The sequence below is a fragment of the Haliotis asinina genome, chromosome 7 (genome assembly GCF_037392515.1).
Source record: "Haliotis asinina isolate JCU_RB_2024 chromosome 7, JCU_Hal_asi_v2, whole genome shotgun sequence".
Lineage (NCBI taxonomy): Eukaryota > Metazoa > Mollusca > Gastropoda > Lepetellida > Haliotidae > Haliotis > Haliotis asinina.
In genome coordinates this window covers 22049650-22070287 of record NC_090286.1, presented here as the reverse complement: position 1 = coordinate 22070287, position 20638 = coordinate 22049650, and the positions used below count along the sequence as shown (strand labels likewise).

General features: G+C 38.0%; 1 protein-coding gene across 1 annotated transcript in view; it reads left to right on the top strand.

The window, feature by feature from the left end:
- Positions 1 to 2016: 2016 nt before the first annotated feature.
- The window catches only part of LOC137290738 (uncharacterized), a 50704-nt gene continuing 32082 nt past the window's right edge, over positions 2017 to 20638 (top strand). Inside the window, exons 1-10 of the mRNA XM_067821854.1 lie at positions 2017 to 2100; positions 3541 to 3766; positions 5320 to 5346; positions 8142 to 8327; positions 10167 to 10268; positions 11748 to 11862; positions 13007 to 13169; positions 15521 to 15604; positions 16446 to 16582; positions 16745 to 16876. Coding sequence (XP_067677955.1) covers positions 3605 to 3766; positions 5320 to 5346; positions 8142 to 8327; positions 10167 to 10268; positions 11748 to 11862; positions 13007 to 13169; positions 15521 to 15604; positions 16446 to 16582; positions 16745 to 16876 — 1108 coding nt within the window. The 5' untranslated portion in view covers positions 2017 to 2100; positions 3541 to 3604. The remainder of the gene's footprint in view (positions 2101 to 3540; positions 3767 to 5319; positions 5347 to 8141; positions 8328 to 10166; positions 10269 to 11747; positions 11863 to 13006; positions 13170 to 15520; positions 15605 to 16445; positions 16583 to 16744; positions 16877 to 20638) is intronic.

Sequence of the window (20638 nt, the reverse complement as noted above, 5' to 3'; positions counted from 1 at the left end):
GGCAGTGTGTGTGTGTGACATTTTAAGATATTACAATCACTCTTCATACATTACCTTAAATTATGAGCAATTCTCATTCATTTCGTATATTTCATTCAAAGGCAAACAAGCAGCAACTTCTTCAATAAACAGCGTTGTAGTGATGTGTTTAGTCTGAAGTTTCTCCGTGATAGTCAAGTTGCCGGTCTCCAAAAGTCGACATTTCCGTTTCTTTGGTGGCCCCCTCCCTCCACTAAAGTACTGACCCGTGAAGGTCCCCCGGTAGAATAGGCCTTCAGCAACCCATGCTTGCCATAAAAGGCGACTCAGCTTGTCGTAAGAGGCGACTAACGGGATCGGGTGGTCAGGCTCGCTGACTTGGTTGACACATGTCATCTGTTCCCAATTGCGCAGATCGATGCTCATGTTCTTGATCACTGAATTGTCTGGTCCAGACTCGATTATTTACAGACCGCCGCCATATAGCTGTAATATTGCTTAGTGCGGCGTAAAACTAAACTCACTCACACACCCCACTGAAGTACTAGTGAAGGAAGGTTTCATTGTGTTTTTTCTGTTCCCGTTTGAACACAATAACCTGAAACTGGGATGGGCGATCCTTTGCAGTCGACATCTACAGGCTACCATGTCAACTTTCTATATGACTGTCGATCTTCGGTCCGACAGTTTCGAGATGATTCCACTGCGTTGTCGCCAATCGTCCTTCCGTCCAGCTAGTTGTCTACCTGTTGCTAGTTTGTTATTAGGCAGGGGTGGATACAGCTTTTTCAGAAAGAGGAGATGCATATTGTTGAGAAGGGGTGCACACTTCATTGTCACGAAGTCCGTGGTCATTTAATATACTTTCGGAACAAAAGTGGGGTGATGCGCAGCAAAACAAAAGTAAATAAATAAAAAACATATGACAAAAACATCAGCATACTGTTACTGGTGGGGAAACGGGTACAAGAGCATCATTCAGTCCCTAGGGAATTGCCCTGAATCACTGTCCCTTAAAGTGGGAAAGTTTCTTTTGGTCGTCAGTTTATGTTCTGAACCTCGCATAGAACAGTGAAGTAGTGTGCTAAGGACATTGGGAAACGGCTTATTTTGGACAACATGCTTGTTCAGTTAACAGCGACATTACTGTCAAAGCAATGAGGAAATGCATACAAACTATAAGCATATAGTGACACCTATGACACTATAGATACAAGACGATGTGAAATAGTATATTCTCGAAGTCCAGTGTTTGTAAACTTTCCATTTTATCATGAAGGGATCATTAGCAAAGCCATAAGTTTCACATATGTGGGTAATGTGGTTCACGTGTTATGAGTCATCACAACACATTGGGGTATAGATCTAATATTTGTAAAATAATTGCAGAAAATGAAAGCGATATGTCATATGCCACCTCTTGGATACATGTCGGCAGACAATATATAACATGTGTTCAGAAAGGTATTGAAAGTATTCCTGTCATAATCAACAGCAAAAGATTTGGATTGTTTGTTGTATATTATCCGCGATTGCATGTAGGAACTGATATTGTGAGTGGTAATTTTTTAAAAATAATTTCAGTTTTTTACGATGTACAAAGCATGTTCTTTCTCTGTACGTTGGCGTTTGTAAACAGAGATGAGTTGACCTGAATTTTTTTTTCGTTTTCTTTTCATGAAGGTTACTTACTTTATGAATATTTATTAGTGCACTTTATGAATATTATTATTGCAGATTTAAATATCTCTAGTTACAGATTATTATTGATCTCCGGGACATGTAGCCGGATCTACTCTATTTACAAGCGTGCTAAAGCAATATGAATGGGTATGCCTGTATTTACACCGGTACAAGTCGCTATTCAACTTCACAACCCGTTCCGATTCGTAAACGACTGTTGTCATAAAAGAGCTTTTCTCTGAGGAGCATGAGGTTTTATTTACCTTGGAGGGGTGGGTCATGTGATGTCAACGTTCTCATGACAACGGCGAATGAGGCTACGCGAAACAGGTGCGTGCGCAGCAAGAAACAACATGGCGGTCGATGAACACAGCTAAAGAGAATGTGAAAGAAAGTTGTGTTAACTTTCGGCGCAAAGCCGGTTTAGATCATCTGAAGGTATGATTTTGCCAACATCAGTGATTATTCGGTATATGTCATTGTTCATATTTCAACATATCGTTTTAAGGAAAAACCGAATGTTTATTATGTTCGGAAATGTCATCTCGGAAAGTTGTCTGCTAGTGACAAGATAGGACGGTCGACTCGACTGTAGATGTCGCATAGATTATGTTATCAATTTCTGACAGGCCATAATTATCGCGATCCTTCTGCAGTTATTATAGGCTGACATAAGTTTATTTTGAAGCATGCTTTACCGATTTTTCAATAATAAAAACAGAAATTGCTCAAACAGCTAGCCAGCCGTGACTGGTTTAGTTAAGGAATTTTAGAATCCGAATTTTATTTTGAATTCATGTTTTCAGAACTAAATACTTTTGCTAGCTAAGCAGTTTTACAATGAATGGCTCCCTGTGTCATAATTAGCTTCCACAAAATGAAGGGATTCTGTCGTGATATGTGATTGATCATTTTCAAATGACAGTAATCATGTTTATTTATATTACATTTCTGGAAAAGGATGAAACGAAGATTTGAAGACTTTTTTGGGTGTTTTTTGTGTGAAATAACATGAGTGGATATTTTATTTCACTCACTTGGGATATGTGTAGCACGTTATATGTAGGACGATATATTCTACTCTTTTGGTTTCCAGAGTAGGAAAAGTAAGAAATATATGCACGTTTTAGCTTTCAACATTACATGTACTGTTATTTTCATGAAATGATACTGCACAGAATATTTCTGGCAATGTTTTCTTCACCATTTACTTTCATAGTCACTCATTATTCATATATGTTTAGGTATATTCCTTGTCATGTTTATATTTATAGAAACACTTACTGAGAAAAAATTGCAGTATTTTTGTTCTTTGGTTACATTTGTTTTCTCAATTATTAGTTATCTATATATTGATCCGATGTAACAAGTTTCAAATACTACATAGCTCTATGTCAAGATACAAGTAATGTACATATGACAAGAAAAGTATGCAAGTTATGAAGGAGTTGTGATATATATGTAATACAACCTGAGGGCACAGGTAAATATGAAGTTATGTTATCATTTAGCTGTTCAGGTTATGTACAGAGTAAATTTCAAGACTTGAGGCTAATAGTTATGTAAGTCCATTAGAAACTTAAGAGGGACCCTGTATTCCTTAAATGTTTTTTTTTAAAGTAACTAGTGTTTGAATGCATTAACCTCTCATATCTCTGACAACTGGCATAGTACAGTGACCCCTGACTTTCATCCTAAATTTTGAAAAATGTAAAACAATGTTAAAATCATTTCGACAATAAACAGTTTATGTCCTCAAAATGGACCTGTGCAAATTACTACTGTAATTGTTTATTTCGGACTGATGTTGGGCAGGTTGTAGAAGAAATGTTGTTCTCATTTCACAGTAAATCTTAAAATGTTTTCATAATGTTTCAGAATTGACTTGTGACATTTGAGAAACCAGAATGATGTAAGTGACAAGAGACAGTTACTTGTCACCATGTCATCATCAGCATTAGGAATCTGGAAGTGTCATGAGTGTAACATGACATTTACCAGCCCTGGGCTGCTTGCAAAACACAAGGGCAAGTTCTGCCCAGGGAACACTGTAAGCAGGACTACAAGGATACTGGACTATTCTCCCAGACCAGAGTCCCCAGAGGTGAGTGATGTTATTGCATTGATAATCCCATTAATATTAGTGTTAGAGCTGATCTTCAGCAACCCAATGCTTGTCTGAAGACGGCTGATGTGATTGGGTGGTCATGCTCATTGACTTGGTTGACATGTCTGTATAGACCAGTGCTCATGATGTTGGACATTGGATTGTCTGGTCAAAACTCAGTTAATCACAGACTGTCATCATGTAGCAGAAATATTGCTGAGACCTGCATTAAACAATGTTAAAGATCAAACCATCATACATTTACATTTAAAATTGATGGTGAAGAAGGCTAAATGACACATGTGAAAATAAGATGTTTGCCTTAAGTCATAATTTTATCACAGGGTTTGTGGATCTTACGAATATATAGTATAACATGTGAAAAGCCTGATGCAGCAATTTCAGTTCACCTGTCTATTTCGTGTTGGTTTCTGATTTTATTGATGTCTTTCCTTTCTGTCATGTATAGATGATACGAAGACAGTTTCTTATTTTGTTCATTGTCATTATTGTTGTTGTTTTTTCGATAGATTCGTACATATGATGTAGATTTAGATAGTGGATAAAACATATATGAAATATGCTGTGACATGTTTGAGCAGAAGTTTTCAGTTCCAAAGTAATAGCAATATCCTTTTTCATGAACCAAGAATAATCTAGAAGGCAGTAAATATAAAAGACAAAGCAAGTAAAGGTGGCAATACCTTCTTCATTGATTTGTCTCCGTAGGTGAATAAATGATTTGGTTTCAACAATGGAAATGATTGAGGACTGGGAATCACCCATGCAGACTTTCTTTTATTACACATTCAGTGCCATTGTGACTGTGCCTAGCATGAAAATAGTCTGATTAACACCATGGGATGGCAATTTATGGAATGCACTTACAAAGGGTCAAGTGAATCATACCCCACACCTCAGGGAAATGCAGTGAAAAGGTGGCGTGAAATTGCTTGGTTTTCTCAGGTCTCATATGATGTAGTTTGGGGGAGCTGTTTACGACTAAACAAAACCCATTATAAACCATTAAAGGTGCACTCTGACAATAGCTTGAATAAGCAGTCTTGATGTACAGACATGCAAAACAGACTGTATAAGGAATTTGACTGTCAGTTCATTAGAGGCCAGTCCTTCTTTAATCTGAATGGTCTCATTTTAGTTACAGGCATTATCATTTCTGTGTTATGAACGATGAATTCTAAAGTTTTAAACTAAATTTTGGAAATTTTAGCTGACTTCTTAAACTGGGGATGATTATCTGTGTCTCAGATTGCATAAATTAATCCTTGAACTGTTCGAAGAAGAAACAGTGATTAAATGATTAGTTATACTCATAAGGCAATTACAATATGACAGACTTTTATTTATTACTTTCACTCAGATCTGTTCAGTCTTAATTTCATTTTTACCTCCTGTATCCAAACATGAATAAAACAAGAAAAGTAGGTCACTTGACCTAAATGTTGAAGTACCAGCAGCTATTTTACTCTTTCAGTGCATTTACTGAATTGTTATGTTTTATTAAGTTTCATAATGTTTAATGGTTACAGAAAAAAAATAGGACAATAGGGGAAAAGGTGAGTGTTATTGTCATGTTATTTTGTGTGCATATGTGGTTTGAATGTTCAACTGTTTTATTTCAAGCTGTTCTTAATGCCATCAGACTCCATCTTTGGCGTCATTATATTAAAACAAAACAGTAACTTTATAATATCTTAAATGTGTTTTTGTTAAGCTTGGTGATGAGTGTTTGCAATACTGTCAAACAATATATACACTGCTGGAAGGCAACATTTCCATGATAACAGCTTATTGTGTACCAAGTTTGTATCTAGCCATGTTCGCTGCAACCCTGTTCCATGCATAGCCTAGCATACCCTGCTTTCTGATGTGTTTATCCAATTAAATATTCCCATTTTTCTCTTTGAATCCATTTGTTTTAATGATTTCCAAGTTATAAATTACTTATGATCATTCATACTTTTCAAATTTTATCATGCTTAATCCCATGGTTTAAATATGCTGAATAGCAAAAGAAATGCACCTCTGGCTTTTTGTCTAGCTTTTAAATGAAAGACAGAAACATGAATGCTTACTTTTAGGACATTTCATTTTTTAAAAATTGCATTTCTTTTGCTGTTTGGTATAGGAGTGCTGTCAAAATTTACTTTAAAATACAAAAAATATGTTGTATGCAGACATATGCATGCAAACGTTATTTTGCTGAGTATATGTCATATTACATCTTTTTTTAATCATATAGATGAGATATAAGCTTTAATACATGTATATTTGAATATCATAATCATGATAATAATGGATAATCTAAAATGCATATATTTGTTTAAAGATTTCTAGTGAAACAAATACAATGTTTTGTTGACAAGTTTCACATATTGATAGTAATACATGAATCTTTGATGTTAATACTGTTTTTCATTCTATCTACTTCTTGTAGCTGAGTTTTGGTTTCAGTTTCTCTTGTTCAGAATAAAATTGCTTATATTTGTGTGTTCTTTGTTTTGTGTGACCTTTATTCTATGCATGACCGTTGTTTGTTTCTGCATCTCTCATGTCCCATATGTACACATATATAAACACACAGTTACTGCTTCCCCTGATCTAATTTCATGCATTCAGAATGGAAACACCACAGTCTCTGAGAAACTGGTGAGATCCTAATGTCATCATTTACATGTACCTGTAAAGATCTGGGTTAGAACTGATCTTCTGTAACTGCATGTCATAAGAGGCGACTAACAGGATTGGGTGGTCAAGTTCACTGACTTACAAGTCACTGTATCCCAGTAGGGTAGATCCATGCTTATGCTGTTGGTCACTGGATTGTCTAGTCCAGACTGGATTATTTGCAGACTGCTGCCATATTGCTGGAATACTGCTGAGTACGGCATAAAACAAAATTCACTCATTTACATGTACTCTTCGTCATTATACATCACACCCTCATATATTTACTTGTCCTCTTGAGAACATAATTTATTACAAAACAGTGTCCAAAATAAGTCAATTGCTGTGGCTGTAAACATTTTCGTCAGAGTAGGGGAACTGAAAGTAAAGAGGTATGAAAGTTTATTATGTTTATAAGTGTAAGTTGTAATGATATACCAAGATTGTAGATCACAGAGTCCAGATATGAGCCAAATAACATATCTGGCTATGTATTTTTCATTAAGCACTGACTAAATGGCTGTCAGTTGAAAATATTCTTATTGCATCCAGATTTATATACAGTCATGCTATTGCTCATAAGTACGAATTATCAAATAAGTGTTTCAATAGGATAAGTGTGTATTCTTGTTTTCATTTAAGAGACATTCTGTTCCACTTGATATGTTCAGCTGGCATTTCAAGATTGATCTTGTCCATTTCCCCAGATCGTTGCTGTCAGTTGTATTAATGTTTTGTACCTTACTGCCACATACCTCCTAACATTCTATATCAGCATGCTGTTGTCAAGCAATCTATCCCCACTGTAATTGTCCTTCCCTGCTTGGCTATACCCTCCACTCAAGACCATAGAAAGCTTTCATTCTATCATGGCCAAGTGCCTATCTATTTATGCATTGTCAACATATACCTAGCCTTTTCTATGGCATGCTGTATAAACCATAGAAAGTTGTGGATCTGCTTGACAATTCAAGTTTAAATGGGTAGCCATATTGAAAATACCTAGTTACAAATCAAAACATGGCCAGCGTGTATTTGCTTGGGAAGTTGGTATTATTCAAGACATAAAAGATGGCATTGTGTATTCATAAAAGATGAATTTGTGAATGTGTTTTTATTGCAATCAAATTGATGGCTCTCATAATGTACCCTTTGAAATTGATTCTTCACCCTATGTGAGTTCTCCATGTGAGACGACTAATCAGACTTGTCACTGGAGTTGTTTGGATAGCAATGACCGTTGCCAGTAGTCACGTCTCACCGGATAAGTCATTTTGGGCTTGACTTCTCGTCAGAGAGAGGCTTAGAAGATCTGATCTCAAATTTATGAAAATATTCCATCAGTGTTTGAAGGGAAGTTCCAGACTTTTTAGATTTCATTTTTAGCCTCATTTGCTTTCATCTTTTGACTGTTTTCAAGAGTTTGGGTGGATTTCAAGTGTGTTCCTGGCAGAATTTATTTATCCATTGGCAATATGAATTTACAAAGTTTTCATATATTTTCCAAAATGAAACGCCTGAAAATATCAAGCCCTGAGCCTCTAGCTAGGCTTCATGGCAGAATCAACCAACAAGATCATAGAAGTCTTGTTGTTTTGACTTTTCATAAGAACTTGACACATTTCTGAAAAATTTAATTTCAAGGCAGCAATTAAATTTTTCTAAAATGCCTAACCGCAAAAAGGTAAGCGAACTCCAGGCTCTGAAGGATCGGCGATCTCGTATGCGAGAAGTCAGGGATCTGGAGGAACGGATGCTTCTAGACAAACTGGACAACACGGAACGGCAACTCAATGCTGGAGTGGGGAAAAAAAGCAAAGGAAGACTTCATTTATCTAATCATAAAGATGTACGGCAGCTTCAGATCGATGTAAGTATACACCTAGTTGCTTTTCAACTTCTATTGCTATAGAGTAAATAAATGAAGTTTTGAATTGCTTACATCAGTAATTCAGCAAAAATACAGTAAGGAAACAAAAATTGTCTTCACACATTGTGCTCAGTTGAGGAGTCGAACCAAGGTAACCACTTAAACCATAGGGCTACCCCACTGCATTATGAAAGTACTCATTACACAGGTTTGCCATTATCATTCTTGGTCTGTCACAATGGGGCTTGTGTTCATGAATTACACAAAATGGTACACACATGTGTGAAGGTCATCAGTGTGTGCTTGTTAAAATGTCATGAGGTTCCCCTACTATCACTCATACAGTCAGACAACATATCTGAGCATTAAGTGATATAATGTTTTGTTAGACACATAAATACTTGAGACACTTTAATGCCATTTATGGCTACTTAAGGTTAGAAATCCTGTAATCTAAATTGTGTTCATAGAACAAGATTGCATCATGAGTTGTTTTATTATGATTGTCTTGCAACATCTTTAACTGGTCCTGATATGTGTGTGGATTTGTTATTGAGAGGAACATAACTTTTCTGTAAGCATGGCATATTGAACATCAAGCATTTGTGACAACTGAGACGATGCTCCACCCAAACAGATTATCTGACATTTCTTGGCCTTGTATTGCTCCCAATATACTCACCTGATGCTGCCAACAGTATCATGGCACACAATGATTTCAGATATTATACATAATAATTATACAAGGGTTTCGGAAAGCAAGCCCAGGTCTTCTATACGAAATTTTTTTTTTTGACAGTTGAACTTTGACACCAGATCTAAGCCCAGGCTTATCTTTGGAAACAATTGGGCTTATATTTGGAAAGTGACAAACATATGGAATACAGAATCATAAGGCAATTAGTGAAGGAAATCTTTTTGATATTACTTTCACGAATATTGCAACGACTATGCAATGAAACGGAACACGTACAAACTTTAAATTAAATATTCAAACTCTTGAAAACTTTGAAATGTTTGAAGTTGATTATGAGAATTCTGAGGTTCAGCTGAGTCAATCGATTGCACACAGCATCATTGCAGTCAAGACCGCTCAGCAATGTTAACAGATATGTTCGTCATGTCAAATATAGAAAGACATAACAGGGACAATTTGTATTGTAGAAAGGGGAGGCAACTCTCATTTGACACACTTTTGAATTTGACACACAAGCCAATTGGTCTTCTATTAGGAAACATTTTCAAAATAATAGCTGACAGGCTTCTTAACAAGAGGGCTTGCTTTTGGAAAATCCCAATACCACATACTGTGATTACTTATTGATACAGTTTGTTCACAAAAATTTAGGGGTCTATCACATCTAGAACCTGAATTTTGGCATCATTTTCAATGGCTATTAGTCTTGGTATCAATGAATTAGTACAAGTTGATCGTAGTAGATTGTAAGACATGGCTTCATCTTGAGGGCTAATTCCATAGACTGTAGATGGATTTCCTTCTGTCTTATTGGCTCATCATTAAAAGGTCAAAACTTACTCATTGACTTTTTAATTTTTGAGGGGGTAGGGGAGGGCCTCATGTTTTGGATTCAAAGCCGGTCATGCATGTGTCAGTCTTTTTTTGTCACATATGCCCATCCCTAGTTATTCAGCCATATTGAAATGATTATCATAATACTTGATTTGAATCACATGATCAGCTTTTAATGCACAAGAGCACATGGTAAGATAAGATTTAAGCTGCTGAATGGATTAGATATGGGAAGTAGAATCAGATAATACATGTGACATCATCATGTTCTACAATGATTTTTCAGCATGCATTCCGTCATATTTCAGTATGAGAGACTCCGAGAACGAGAACGAGCATACCCTACAGGCAGACACAGTACTTATTCCATGAACAGTGATTCTAGCATGAGCATCCACCTCCCTGATGAAGTAAGTCAGTGATGGCCTACAGCTGCTGGAGTGGCCAGACACACAGTGGAGGCACTTCATCACAGTGCATGTCACAGCATGTTATACTGTTCGTGTTTGTCATAGTTGTTCACTGTCATCTGTATGTGATACTTTCAAGGAAAATTGGTTTACAGATACATAATCCTAAGCAATTGTATCGGATACAAAATTATATGTGAAACATTCACTGCATAAAATAGTGAATGTCACGTTATACAGTAAAACCAAAGGGGCCAACTTTGTAGACAGTTTACAAGTGGCATGATATTACTATGTCTTCTTGAATATCAAAAATGGCTTTGGTATTTGTTTTCCATTTGCCATGCACAAGTATTTACAAACAAATACGTAAACCAAAACAAAACTTTGGCACTTTTGTTTCCTGCACTAATTAGGCATTTTTTTACATGTGTTTATGGTTGGTTACACAAATAAGTTAATTAAAATGGATTGGAATCGTAAAACATCATGGTGTTAAGTGTTTAGGCAGACTGAGCTCAAGTACTTAAGAAGGTACTTTATTTTCTGATTTTACAAGGTCAAACTGAGTTTTACATGATTAGTGATTGGGATTAGTGGCAAAAGTTGCAGACGGCATAGAACCTGTTTCTAAAATGAAACCTGTGCCGCAAACATTATTGTACACAGTTGAATATTGTTAGCTTTCAGTTATACAATCAGACCTGATGCTGACTGGCATCATTTCCACTTGTGGTTTATCTGCACTTACTAACTGCATGTAATTATTGTGTTTTTGTGCTTTGAGATAATCAGTGTGTTTGGGGTTTCATGTGTAATTGTTGTGATCACAGATTAGTTTTTGTGTGACGTGGGTTTGCTGGATATCTTATTCCTGATCAGTGATGATCACCTATTCTTGCACACACCTATATTGTATTGTGAGACTAACATGATATTGTTAGTTTTGTAAATCACCTTGTAAGTTAAATGTAACATAATGGTAATGATATGTGATAACTGAAAATCCCTTTTCTAATAAGTTTTTTTTCGTTTGTGTTATTCCAGGATTTCATTAGGGGTATTAATTAGCATGCACAACTGTCTCTTCATTTCAGTTACAATTTTAATTGTTGGTGCTTATGGAACTTGAATATAATATATGTTTTGTTGACAAATTTGATAATGCCACTTTGATGAACACTCATTTACAGATTCAAATTTTTGCTTCAAAATTGTAGTCATGGTTTAATGACTATGAGGCAGATTATCTACGACCTGAAATTACCTTGTGATGTCTTCACCTGCTGGTTAGGTTATTTAAAATGCAATAAGTTGCTATTTTGATGGTTCCATGGCAAAATGATTCTTACATCCCAGTCTTTCCATGAGAAATTTGGAAGAGCAGTGTCCAACATGGAACATCCTGAAATTACAGCTATGATTTTTAGATCTTTCAGATTTTAACATTAGATTAATTTTGGACTTTGTATTGTGTAGGGTGACATTCCAAGGAGGAACCCTGATCCGCAGCTGGCCCAACTAGCGGCAAGTCATGGCCGTCAAATGGAGATGTTGCAGGGACGTAACAAGGACCTGGAGAGACAGAGGGATGGTGTGTTTTGATTACCTGTGTTCTGTACTGGGAACAGTCTTAATCACCTTAGCATCACCTCTGTAGTGTAGTGGTTACAGTGTCTGAACAAAGAGAAGGTCACAGGTTCAATCCCATATAAAAAGACATTCGAATATGGTACTTGTTGGTCCCTGGCACTCAACATTAGTGGGTACAACATTGACTTCTCAGCTAAGATTCAGCATAACGTGAGCTGGGTATTCATGCTGCGGCATGGTATCTCAGTGAATTAGCACAATGAAACCAGCTTATGTCTGGTCTAGTAAAGTCAGGCTCATACACACACACATGCATGTCATCATACGAGCAAAATAGATTCTGACATGTGATGTTAAACCAGGGACCATATAATAGATTAATTATGTGGTCTTTGCTTAAACACCATTTCATCTCACCTAACCTTAATCACCTATTGTGTGATCGGATGTGGTTCAGTGTCAACAAGGGTCCATGATTCACAGGTTAGTACAGTTGGCTGTCTCCTAACTGTGATCCTGGGAATATGGCAACATTTAAAAGCCACTTTTGATAATTTTGTGGAATGAAATGTTAGTGTGATGGTACTTACTAATACCGCTGTGGGTATTTTTTTTTTGGTTTTTCATAAAAAATAATGTTTGCTGAAATTGATTAATGTCCATATGTCAGTATTAATACAAGGCAAAAATATGCTTGTTTTGGTTGTTGTTTAATGTTCCTGCTATATGATGGCAGTTAAAGTTTGCACAGGGTATCTAGCTCTCAAATTCTTTCCTAAGATGTGTTGATTAAAAATTGAAAACGGAAATGCTCTCAGGAGCAACTACAGTAAAAAGATGACTCATATAATGAAGGTTGACAGAAATAAGAAGCAAAAGGGGGACACAACATTACCTTTCAGCTAAGCCAATACTTCTACACCACTGAGTTTCAGATATATACATAGGGGAAAATATAAGGGATCACATGAACACACAAGTGTTTTCGGTATCACAGAACTCTTGAAGAAAACTAGAAAATTGTAAAGGAACACTTGTGCTTTCATGTGATCCCTTATTTTTATCCCCTAAGTATTTGTCACAAATTTAAATTAGATGTAAACTGGCAATAATCTGCCTTGTAATATATTAATCTTTTCTTCCAGAAATCCGACGTCGATTAGAAGAGCTTGGACGAAAACCAATAAGAGAAGAGGACCCATCTAACAGCCTTCTGGATGAACTGAGAGAACAGGAGCTACGCAACCAAAGATTGCTAGAAGAGCTGCGAAGACAACTTGCTGATGCCAGGCAGCCCATCAATATCATGTATGTACCATTAGGCAGTCTAAGGTGCAGTCACTCTTGACCACATACAACTTTCTCTCCTTTGAGCAGCAGCTAGTAACTTGAAATATCTGGCTTTGTTAAAACCATTTTATTTGAAGATAGTCTAAGCTCCATTTCCTGTGCTGATATCTTGACATGGTCTACATTTTGTCATTGGATCTGTGAGTGGAATGGGGACTCTTGTTAACTTAAGTTGCTATATCGAGGATCATCTAACATGATTTAACAATAACTGTAATTTTGCTTGAGAGCAGTAACTGAATACTCTCGCTCTGTTATACTCTATACTTTGTACTCTATAATTTATATGTTATACTCTATACTGTATACAGTATGATCCTATCCTCCATATTTCACTTCCTTGTCATTAATCAAGCATCATCCTCCTGTAGGCAGCTACAGTGGAACCTTATTTATCTGGACTCTGTTTTCCTGACTATTTCTGTTAGTAACGTTATCATAACGTATCAAAGGATATTACTTTGTATCTGTGATTTGTTACTTGTCAGTTGTCAGTCAGTTGTCAGGGTTAATCCAGGTGATTTCATTGAGAATTATACTGTCCAGATAGAAAGGGTCTCATTGTATTCTCATCAGCAAACTGTCTGTTACAGCGACTTGAATATGTTGTCTCGCAATGAGAAACTTACATCAGACTTGCTAGATAGATTTTATGTGATGGTGAGGAAGGAAAGAGATGAAGAGTATGAAAAGATTCTGTCCAGAGTTGAAGTAGGAGTACAAACATCTCCACCATTGTGGATTGAGAAAGAGACCTCATCTGACTTATCCTTGCCATCATATGGCAAAACATCTGGATCAGAGAACTCTGACTCACAGAAATGTGTCACGTGCATAGCCAGTCATGAATCAAATATAAACAATAGGACTATGGACAGACATACACCTGGCTTAACAAATGCTGGTTCTGTCAAGGAAATGACACACCCAGAAGGTGCTCAGAAACAGCTATTTCAGCCAGCATCAGCATGGAGAGAATGTGTGACAGCTTTTAACAAAGCAGGACAACATAGTGTCCCCAAAGATGTGACCAGTTATGCTGATGAATGCCCAATATGCAATGAAATGAATATGGACAAACAATTTAGATCTGGATTCAAGAATTACAGAGACAATCCAAAACACAGAATGTGAGAGTGACAGTTCAGACAGTTATTGTCATTATTTCTCATTATTTCATTATTATGAATGCGAGTGATTGTTTAGCTCTCATTCCATGTTTTAGTTCTCACTCTATTTCTGCATAGTTCTCTTTTGTTTTGTCTTTATCACTTTAGTTCTAATTGAATTTCTGCAGTTTCTTGCAGTTTGCTATTGTTAAGTGTTGATGTTTAACATACACTTTTCTGGGATTGGAAGAGTCGTAGCCAGTCTGAAATCATGGCACCCTGGTGTCATGAGAGGGAGTCAGGGACATGTTTTGGGGAGTCATATAAGCAGGTTTTCTGCCATTCTCTTCTCACAGAGGTCATATATTCCAATGTAGAGTGTTCTGATATACCTATATTTCCCGTTCCTCATAAAATCCCTAGCAGCCAAAAATTGCAACACGATTTATCTCCCTTCTTTCTATCCAATCCGATTGTGTTTTACATGAACTTAGATCTAATATGGTGGCCACAGTGGAGTTAACTGATCAACATGCCAAGACTAGATTTGGTATTTCATGTTTAACTGAAAAGCAGAAACTAACTATGTTTTTGTTGATGTGTCACTTAAGACATTTAATGACTAGCATATCTGTTGTCAGTAAGGTAGGGTGGAGACGCCACTGATCTGCAATTACTTGACTGGGTTCTATCTAGAAACGTTTGCGCATCATGCTGGGGAAGAGATTCTAGTTTTCCCGCAGCATACGGAAATGACCAAGGCTTTGCAAATGACCACCTTTGAAACAATGTCACTGATTGCAACCAATCACATATCCGGAATACTAGCACCATGAAAGAGTCGTATTAGAACAGAGGTTATATAGGAACATATGACAGGAGTAACCTCTGTGGGAAGGGAATGGTTTCTGCATCCATGCATAAACATTTACAAGTCATCATGACTTTTGGGGAGTCAGATGCACAGGTTTTATGCATCATGGCAAACACTGCATAGCTCATTGCTTCATTGCCAGGTACAAACTGTTTCAAGCAAAAGCCACGTTGTTCTAGTTCAAATTCAATTAACAGGAAGGAGATACAGGTACAACATTGCTATAAAGTAATGACTAATTGTGGACACTCAGTTCCTGTTGTTCTGTGGACTAAGTAAAATAATTGATGCTCAACATGCTTATTAAGTGTTCATGATTATTTCAGAGCTGAAGAAAGGTTTGAGCAGAAACAGAAGCAGCCATTCACATACCCCATCTACTATGGAAGCTCCTTGGTGGCTGAAATCAGGTATGCTGTTCTGTTATCACTGTAGATCTGTGTTGTCATACTACTTCCATCACAATTCATTTAGTCTACTCCATGACCATAGCCTGCTTCTTCCATCTGTTTTCCTCCACAACTCACATCAGAAACAAAATCATCTTCACCATGTACATTCCTATCAGCACCAGATATATCAATTTATTACCCACCTTTTGAAGATATAACTGTTTCATAATTTTACTGCGTTATTAAACATTTCCTAGTAACACCATGTGATTGCGTATGTATGACATCAAAGTGGTTTACAGTTTTTACGTCATAATGCTAAAACCCCTCACTATACTGTTGACAGAAAGCTCAGCGTTATCATTCTTTGAATTCTAATAAAGAAGTACTTTGCTGGATATTACTTTGCTAATGTAGATGAGCAATGATGTCTCATGTAACACCATATTTATGAAACTCGTGAATGGTACCAATATCTAACTTACTTCATGGTAATATACCAAACTATTCATTCATTTCGTAAGTATTGTATTACATGGGACATCATTTAGTATCTACTTAATGGACAATCCTTCTTTCTTCCAAACTCTCTTACAGTGATGCTTGTGAGTGAGCAAATTAAGTTTTACACTGCTTTTAGCAATATTCCAGCAATATCACTGCAAGGTACACCAGAAATGGGCTTCACACATTGTACCCATGTGGGGAATCAAACCTAGGTCTTCAGCATGGTGAGTGCCCCCAATGATCCTTGTTTCATGGATAGGGGTATTGGCTGGTTCTAGAAGTGTTATCACTCAGTCAGAGTGCCTGTGATGTGTGTGATGGTATCCTGAAGGACATGTCTGTGTTATTCCAGTGCAATCCGACAGGCATACATCCAGAATGGTGGAAATGATCCCGAGGTGTTGGCTCAGCTCGCTCAGATGTTGGCAGAAGCACAGGCTATAGAAGATCAGCTACGCAATCCTCCCAAACAAACAAAGGTTGTCAAAGGTAGGATTGTAAGATGGAGTTAAACTTACACGGCGAAACTATTCTTGATTACATGTCTCTCTGCTTACCATTTTGTCTTGAATTATGCTACAATAGTTGTTTGTAAAGCACTTCTGAAGTTAGAGCTCTGTGATAAATTGTATTTGTCCCCATTGCTTTCAGAAAAGAAGACCAATGAGTACATACACAGCTTGATGGCCCTGGAGATGGAGAATGAGAGGATGCAGAGAGAGTTGATGCTGCTGCAGGAGCAAAACATGTTGGCACGCAATCGCCGAAAGGATGATCGTGAAGGTAGGAGTGCCTATCTGTGGAGCAGGCTGCGCAGCTTTGTCCGACAACCATCTGTGTCCATGAGATACCTTTCCTTACTCAACAACAGTGATGAAGATGATGATGCACTTAGATCTATGACTTCTTTCAGCTCACGTAGACCTCACACTGCTTTAGGGCTCTATGGTTTAGGTGCTTCCTTTCCTTTTGGTTCTATCTATGGGTATTCTCCCTTGTCACCTCTCTACTATGACTATGATGATGATTATTACCCAATTAGTCGCATCAGCACGTACAGAAGTCCTCTCAGGTCGATGATGAGGTTCTCCAGAAAAACAACTACAACAGTTGAAGAAGAGGAACCTGAGAAGCCAAAGGTTATCTTGCCCTTCTCTGTGTATCCTCGAATCTGGAAAAAACCTAAGCAGAGAGGCATGGTTGAGAGCGTAGTGTCTGGGTTCTCGCCAGGGGAGCGTGTGATGAAGGTGTATTCCAGTCAAGAAGTTGATGATGCTGGCCCAGTGATTCCACAGGGGATTCAAAGTTTCAGGAGTACAGATGACCGTGTGAATACCATCTATACACAGCGTACCACAAGAGATGGCAACACAACCAGCAGATCATATTCTGTCAATGGGAGGCCTCTCTGGAGCTCTGCAGGGCCTGTGTTATCAGGCAGTCAGTACTTCTCCTATCAAAATCCTCATACTGGTCTGACCAAAACCTTTGCCTTTACACCAAACTACAGATACCAGAATCTGCTTCCATTCACTACGGGTAGAAATAGCTACTCAAGTGGTGCACTCACCAGCAGGATTCCATCTGAGAGTTGGTACACTAAAGTTCATCATCTCCCCAGGTCTCAGAGCGATGTCCAAACCAGTGTCTCAACAAGTCGCTACCTGGACAGTAGCCCTTTGGTAACAAGTCAATCCTTAGATCGTGACCCCTTGTTAACGAGTCGTCACTTAATCAGTGACCCCTTGTTAAAAAGTCGTTACTTGGAGAGTGACCCCTTGTTGACAAGCCGCTATGTGGACAGGGACCCCTTGTTAAGAAGTCACTACTTGGACAGGGACCCCTTGTTAACAGGTCATAACATTTACAGGTACCCCTTGTCTTCAAGGGGGTATGTGGAGAGGTACCCTTTGTCAAATTGCTACATCTCACAGTCATGGTCTCACACACCTTCATCTGCTGGTAACCCAACATTGGTGTATCGAGGAGAATATATCCCTTTGGATAAGATTAACACCTCCTCAGCTGTGTACCACAATGAAAACTCTTCTGTTAGAGTGATCCCAGTTGACAGAGACAAAAAGAGTAACTCAGATGAGGACAAGGAGAACAAGTCAAAAAGTAAACGGTTTAACTTTGGTTTCAGAAGGAAAGACAAACCAAAAGATGAGACAAAAGATGACAAATCTGGGGACCCTTTCAAAACCAACCCTCAGCTAGCTGCCAGATTCTATGCAGCTGGTACTGCTCTGCAGGCCATCTCTCGGTTCAGGAACAGGTCATCAGGTGGCCAGACAGGTAGCACTCCAGCCTCCACCCAGCCGGTGTACCAGCCTCCCGTCATTCCCCGCACAGCGACTGGTCAAGCTTCTGACCCCATGGTCACAGACCCCAGTCTTGCTGCTCGGCTACAGTCAGCATCTGTATCACTGCATCAGCTCAGGGAGAAGTACTCTCGGCAGCAAGCTGAGATTGCAGAGGAGGCGGAAGAAGCTGAGAGGAAAGCTGAGGAGAAGGAACAGTCAAAGCAAAGACACAATGAGATGCTGAAAAAGTTGACTGAGGCACGGATGGAGTCCAATCAGAAAACTGTTCGTTTCATCACTGACATGAATCAGCAAGAACAGGATTACTTGGACGAACGAGCAAAGTCTCGAGCCAAATCCAGGGCTGAGTCTCGAGCATCTTGGGCTGCCTTTTATGAATCAAACCCAACATACTATAGAGCCCAAGACAACTTCAAGCCTCCTTCCAAATCCTACAAGCCACCCCCTGAGGAAGGAAAGGCAAAGGATAAATCCAAGTCCAAGTCCAAAACTGACAAAGGAGACAAAACAGAAAAGAAATCCACAAAAAAATAATGATTCTGACATCCTGTTGACCAGATTGACCTCTCAGTCAGAAGGAATTGGCATGATGTCTTTTTATGATTCATGTCAGTACTGCAAGTTAAAAAGTTTTCACACTTTCTTGAGCTCTACTTGAGCTCTTTACTGATATTAATGCTGTTGTGCATGGTATCTTAGCACTATCACACATTTATGTCATCTGTCATTCTTTGTCCCAGGATTGACATCCCTCAATGTATGCTTTGCCACAGCATATGTGAAGACTGTGCGGTGTCATTTGTATTGCAACTTGGTACAGAATTGACAGGCCATGGTGTATGCTTTCCTACTGCACAACTAGAATCTACCGCATCAGGGGCACCTATCTTTCTGAGTACTCAAAATAGTTTTCAGTCATAAGACCACATGCCACTGTCCAGGATTGACATGGTATGACATATGTTTCTTTATTGCACATGCAAAGACTGCATTATCACTTCACAGGTCAATCACCTGTGGCTCAGAAAACCGAATGTCTCATGTCACAGGGTTGACATGCTGATACATATGCTTCTCTATAGCAGAACTAGGATCTTTCACCACATCAGCTGCATTTTTTCTCCACATGCCATCACATGTCACTCATAGTGCCATTACATGTCACTCATAGTGCCATGTCACAGGGTTGACATGCTGATACATATGCTTCTCTATAGCAGAACTAGGATCTTTCACCACATCAGCTGCGTTTTTTCTCCACATGCCATCACATGTCACTCGTAGTGCCATCACATGTCACTCATAGTGCCATGTCACAGGGTTTGACATTGGTTATCTCTGTTAGTGGAAAACATTTGGTTTTGTTCAAGAATACCCAAAGCCTTCTTTTATTAATGCTTTTGACTACTGAAGTATCATATGTACTTCATGTACATATGTAGAATGATATACTGCCTAATAATAGTTCTACCATGTAATCTGTAGATCTGGAGAGTATTTTATAATGTTTATCTCTATCATGAGAGTTTAATTACTAACCATCTAACATTTCTAAGCTAGGTTTTATTGGCAAACACTGAGGACAAAAATGAATTTAAGAGAAAAGAAGTTTTCTATCTTTCAGGAATGTATGAATTTCCAATGAGCCTCATTGTTTGCTATTGTATATTGTGCTATTGACACCTGACTTGTTTGGCTGTACTGCTGGAGGTAGCTAGTGTAACCCTGCTTGACATGTGTTTATTTCAGGTGACTATACCATCCGGTACACCCATAGCCACAGCCCCCTCACTTCCAGATATTGCCCATACTGTCAGTACTGTTAGATGAGCCACCTGCAGCTAGGGCAGACTCTCCTGGCATAACTGTTCATGATCTCTGTGACATTTGGTTATTTTATGTATCGATAAGTTCACAATGTACACAACTGTCTAAACAATTGATATTTCTTTCATTTAAAATATGTTTTGTTTTAAGAAAATATTTGACCTTTCTACCAAACACAAATTCCACCTGTCTTTGGCAATGCACAGAATTTAAAATTCATTTGGCATTCATATTTACCATTTTAAATATCTACAAATGTTTTGATATCTTATTAGGGTTTAGATGTAGAAAAAAAAATCAGGCAAAGGACCAAATTTTGGTACCAGGAATTTAACTGATGTAAAACAAGTGGGTATTTTGGGAAGATATGACCCATTGTATATGAACATGC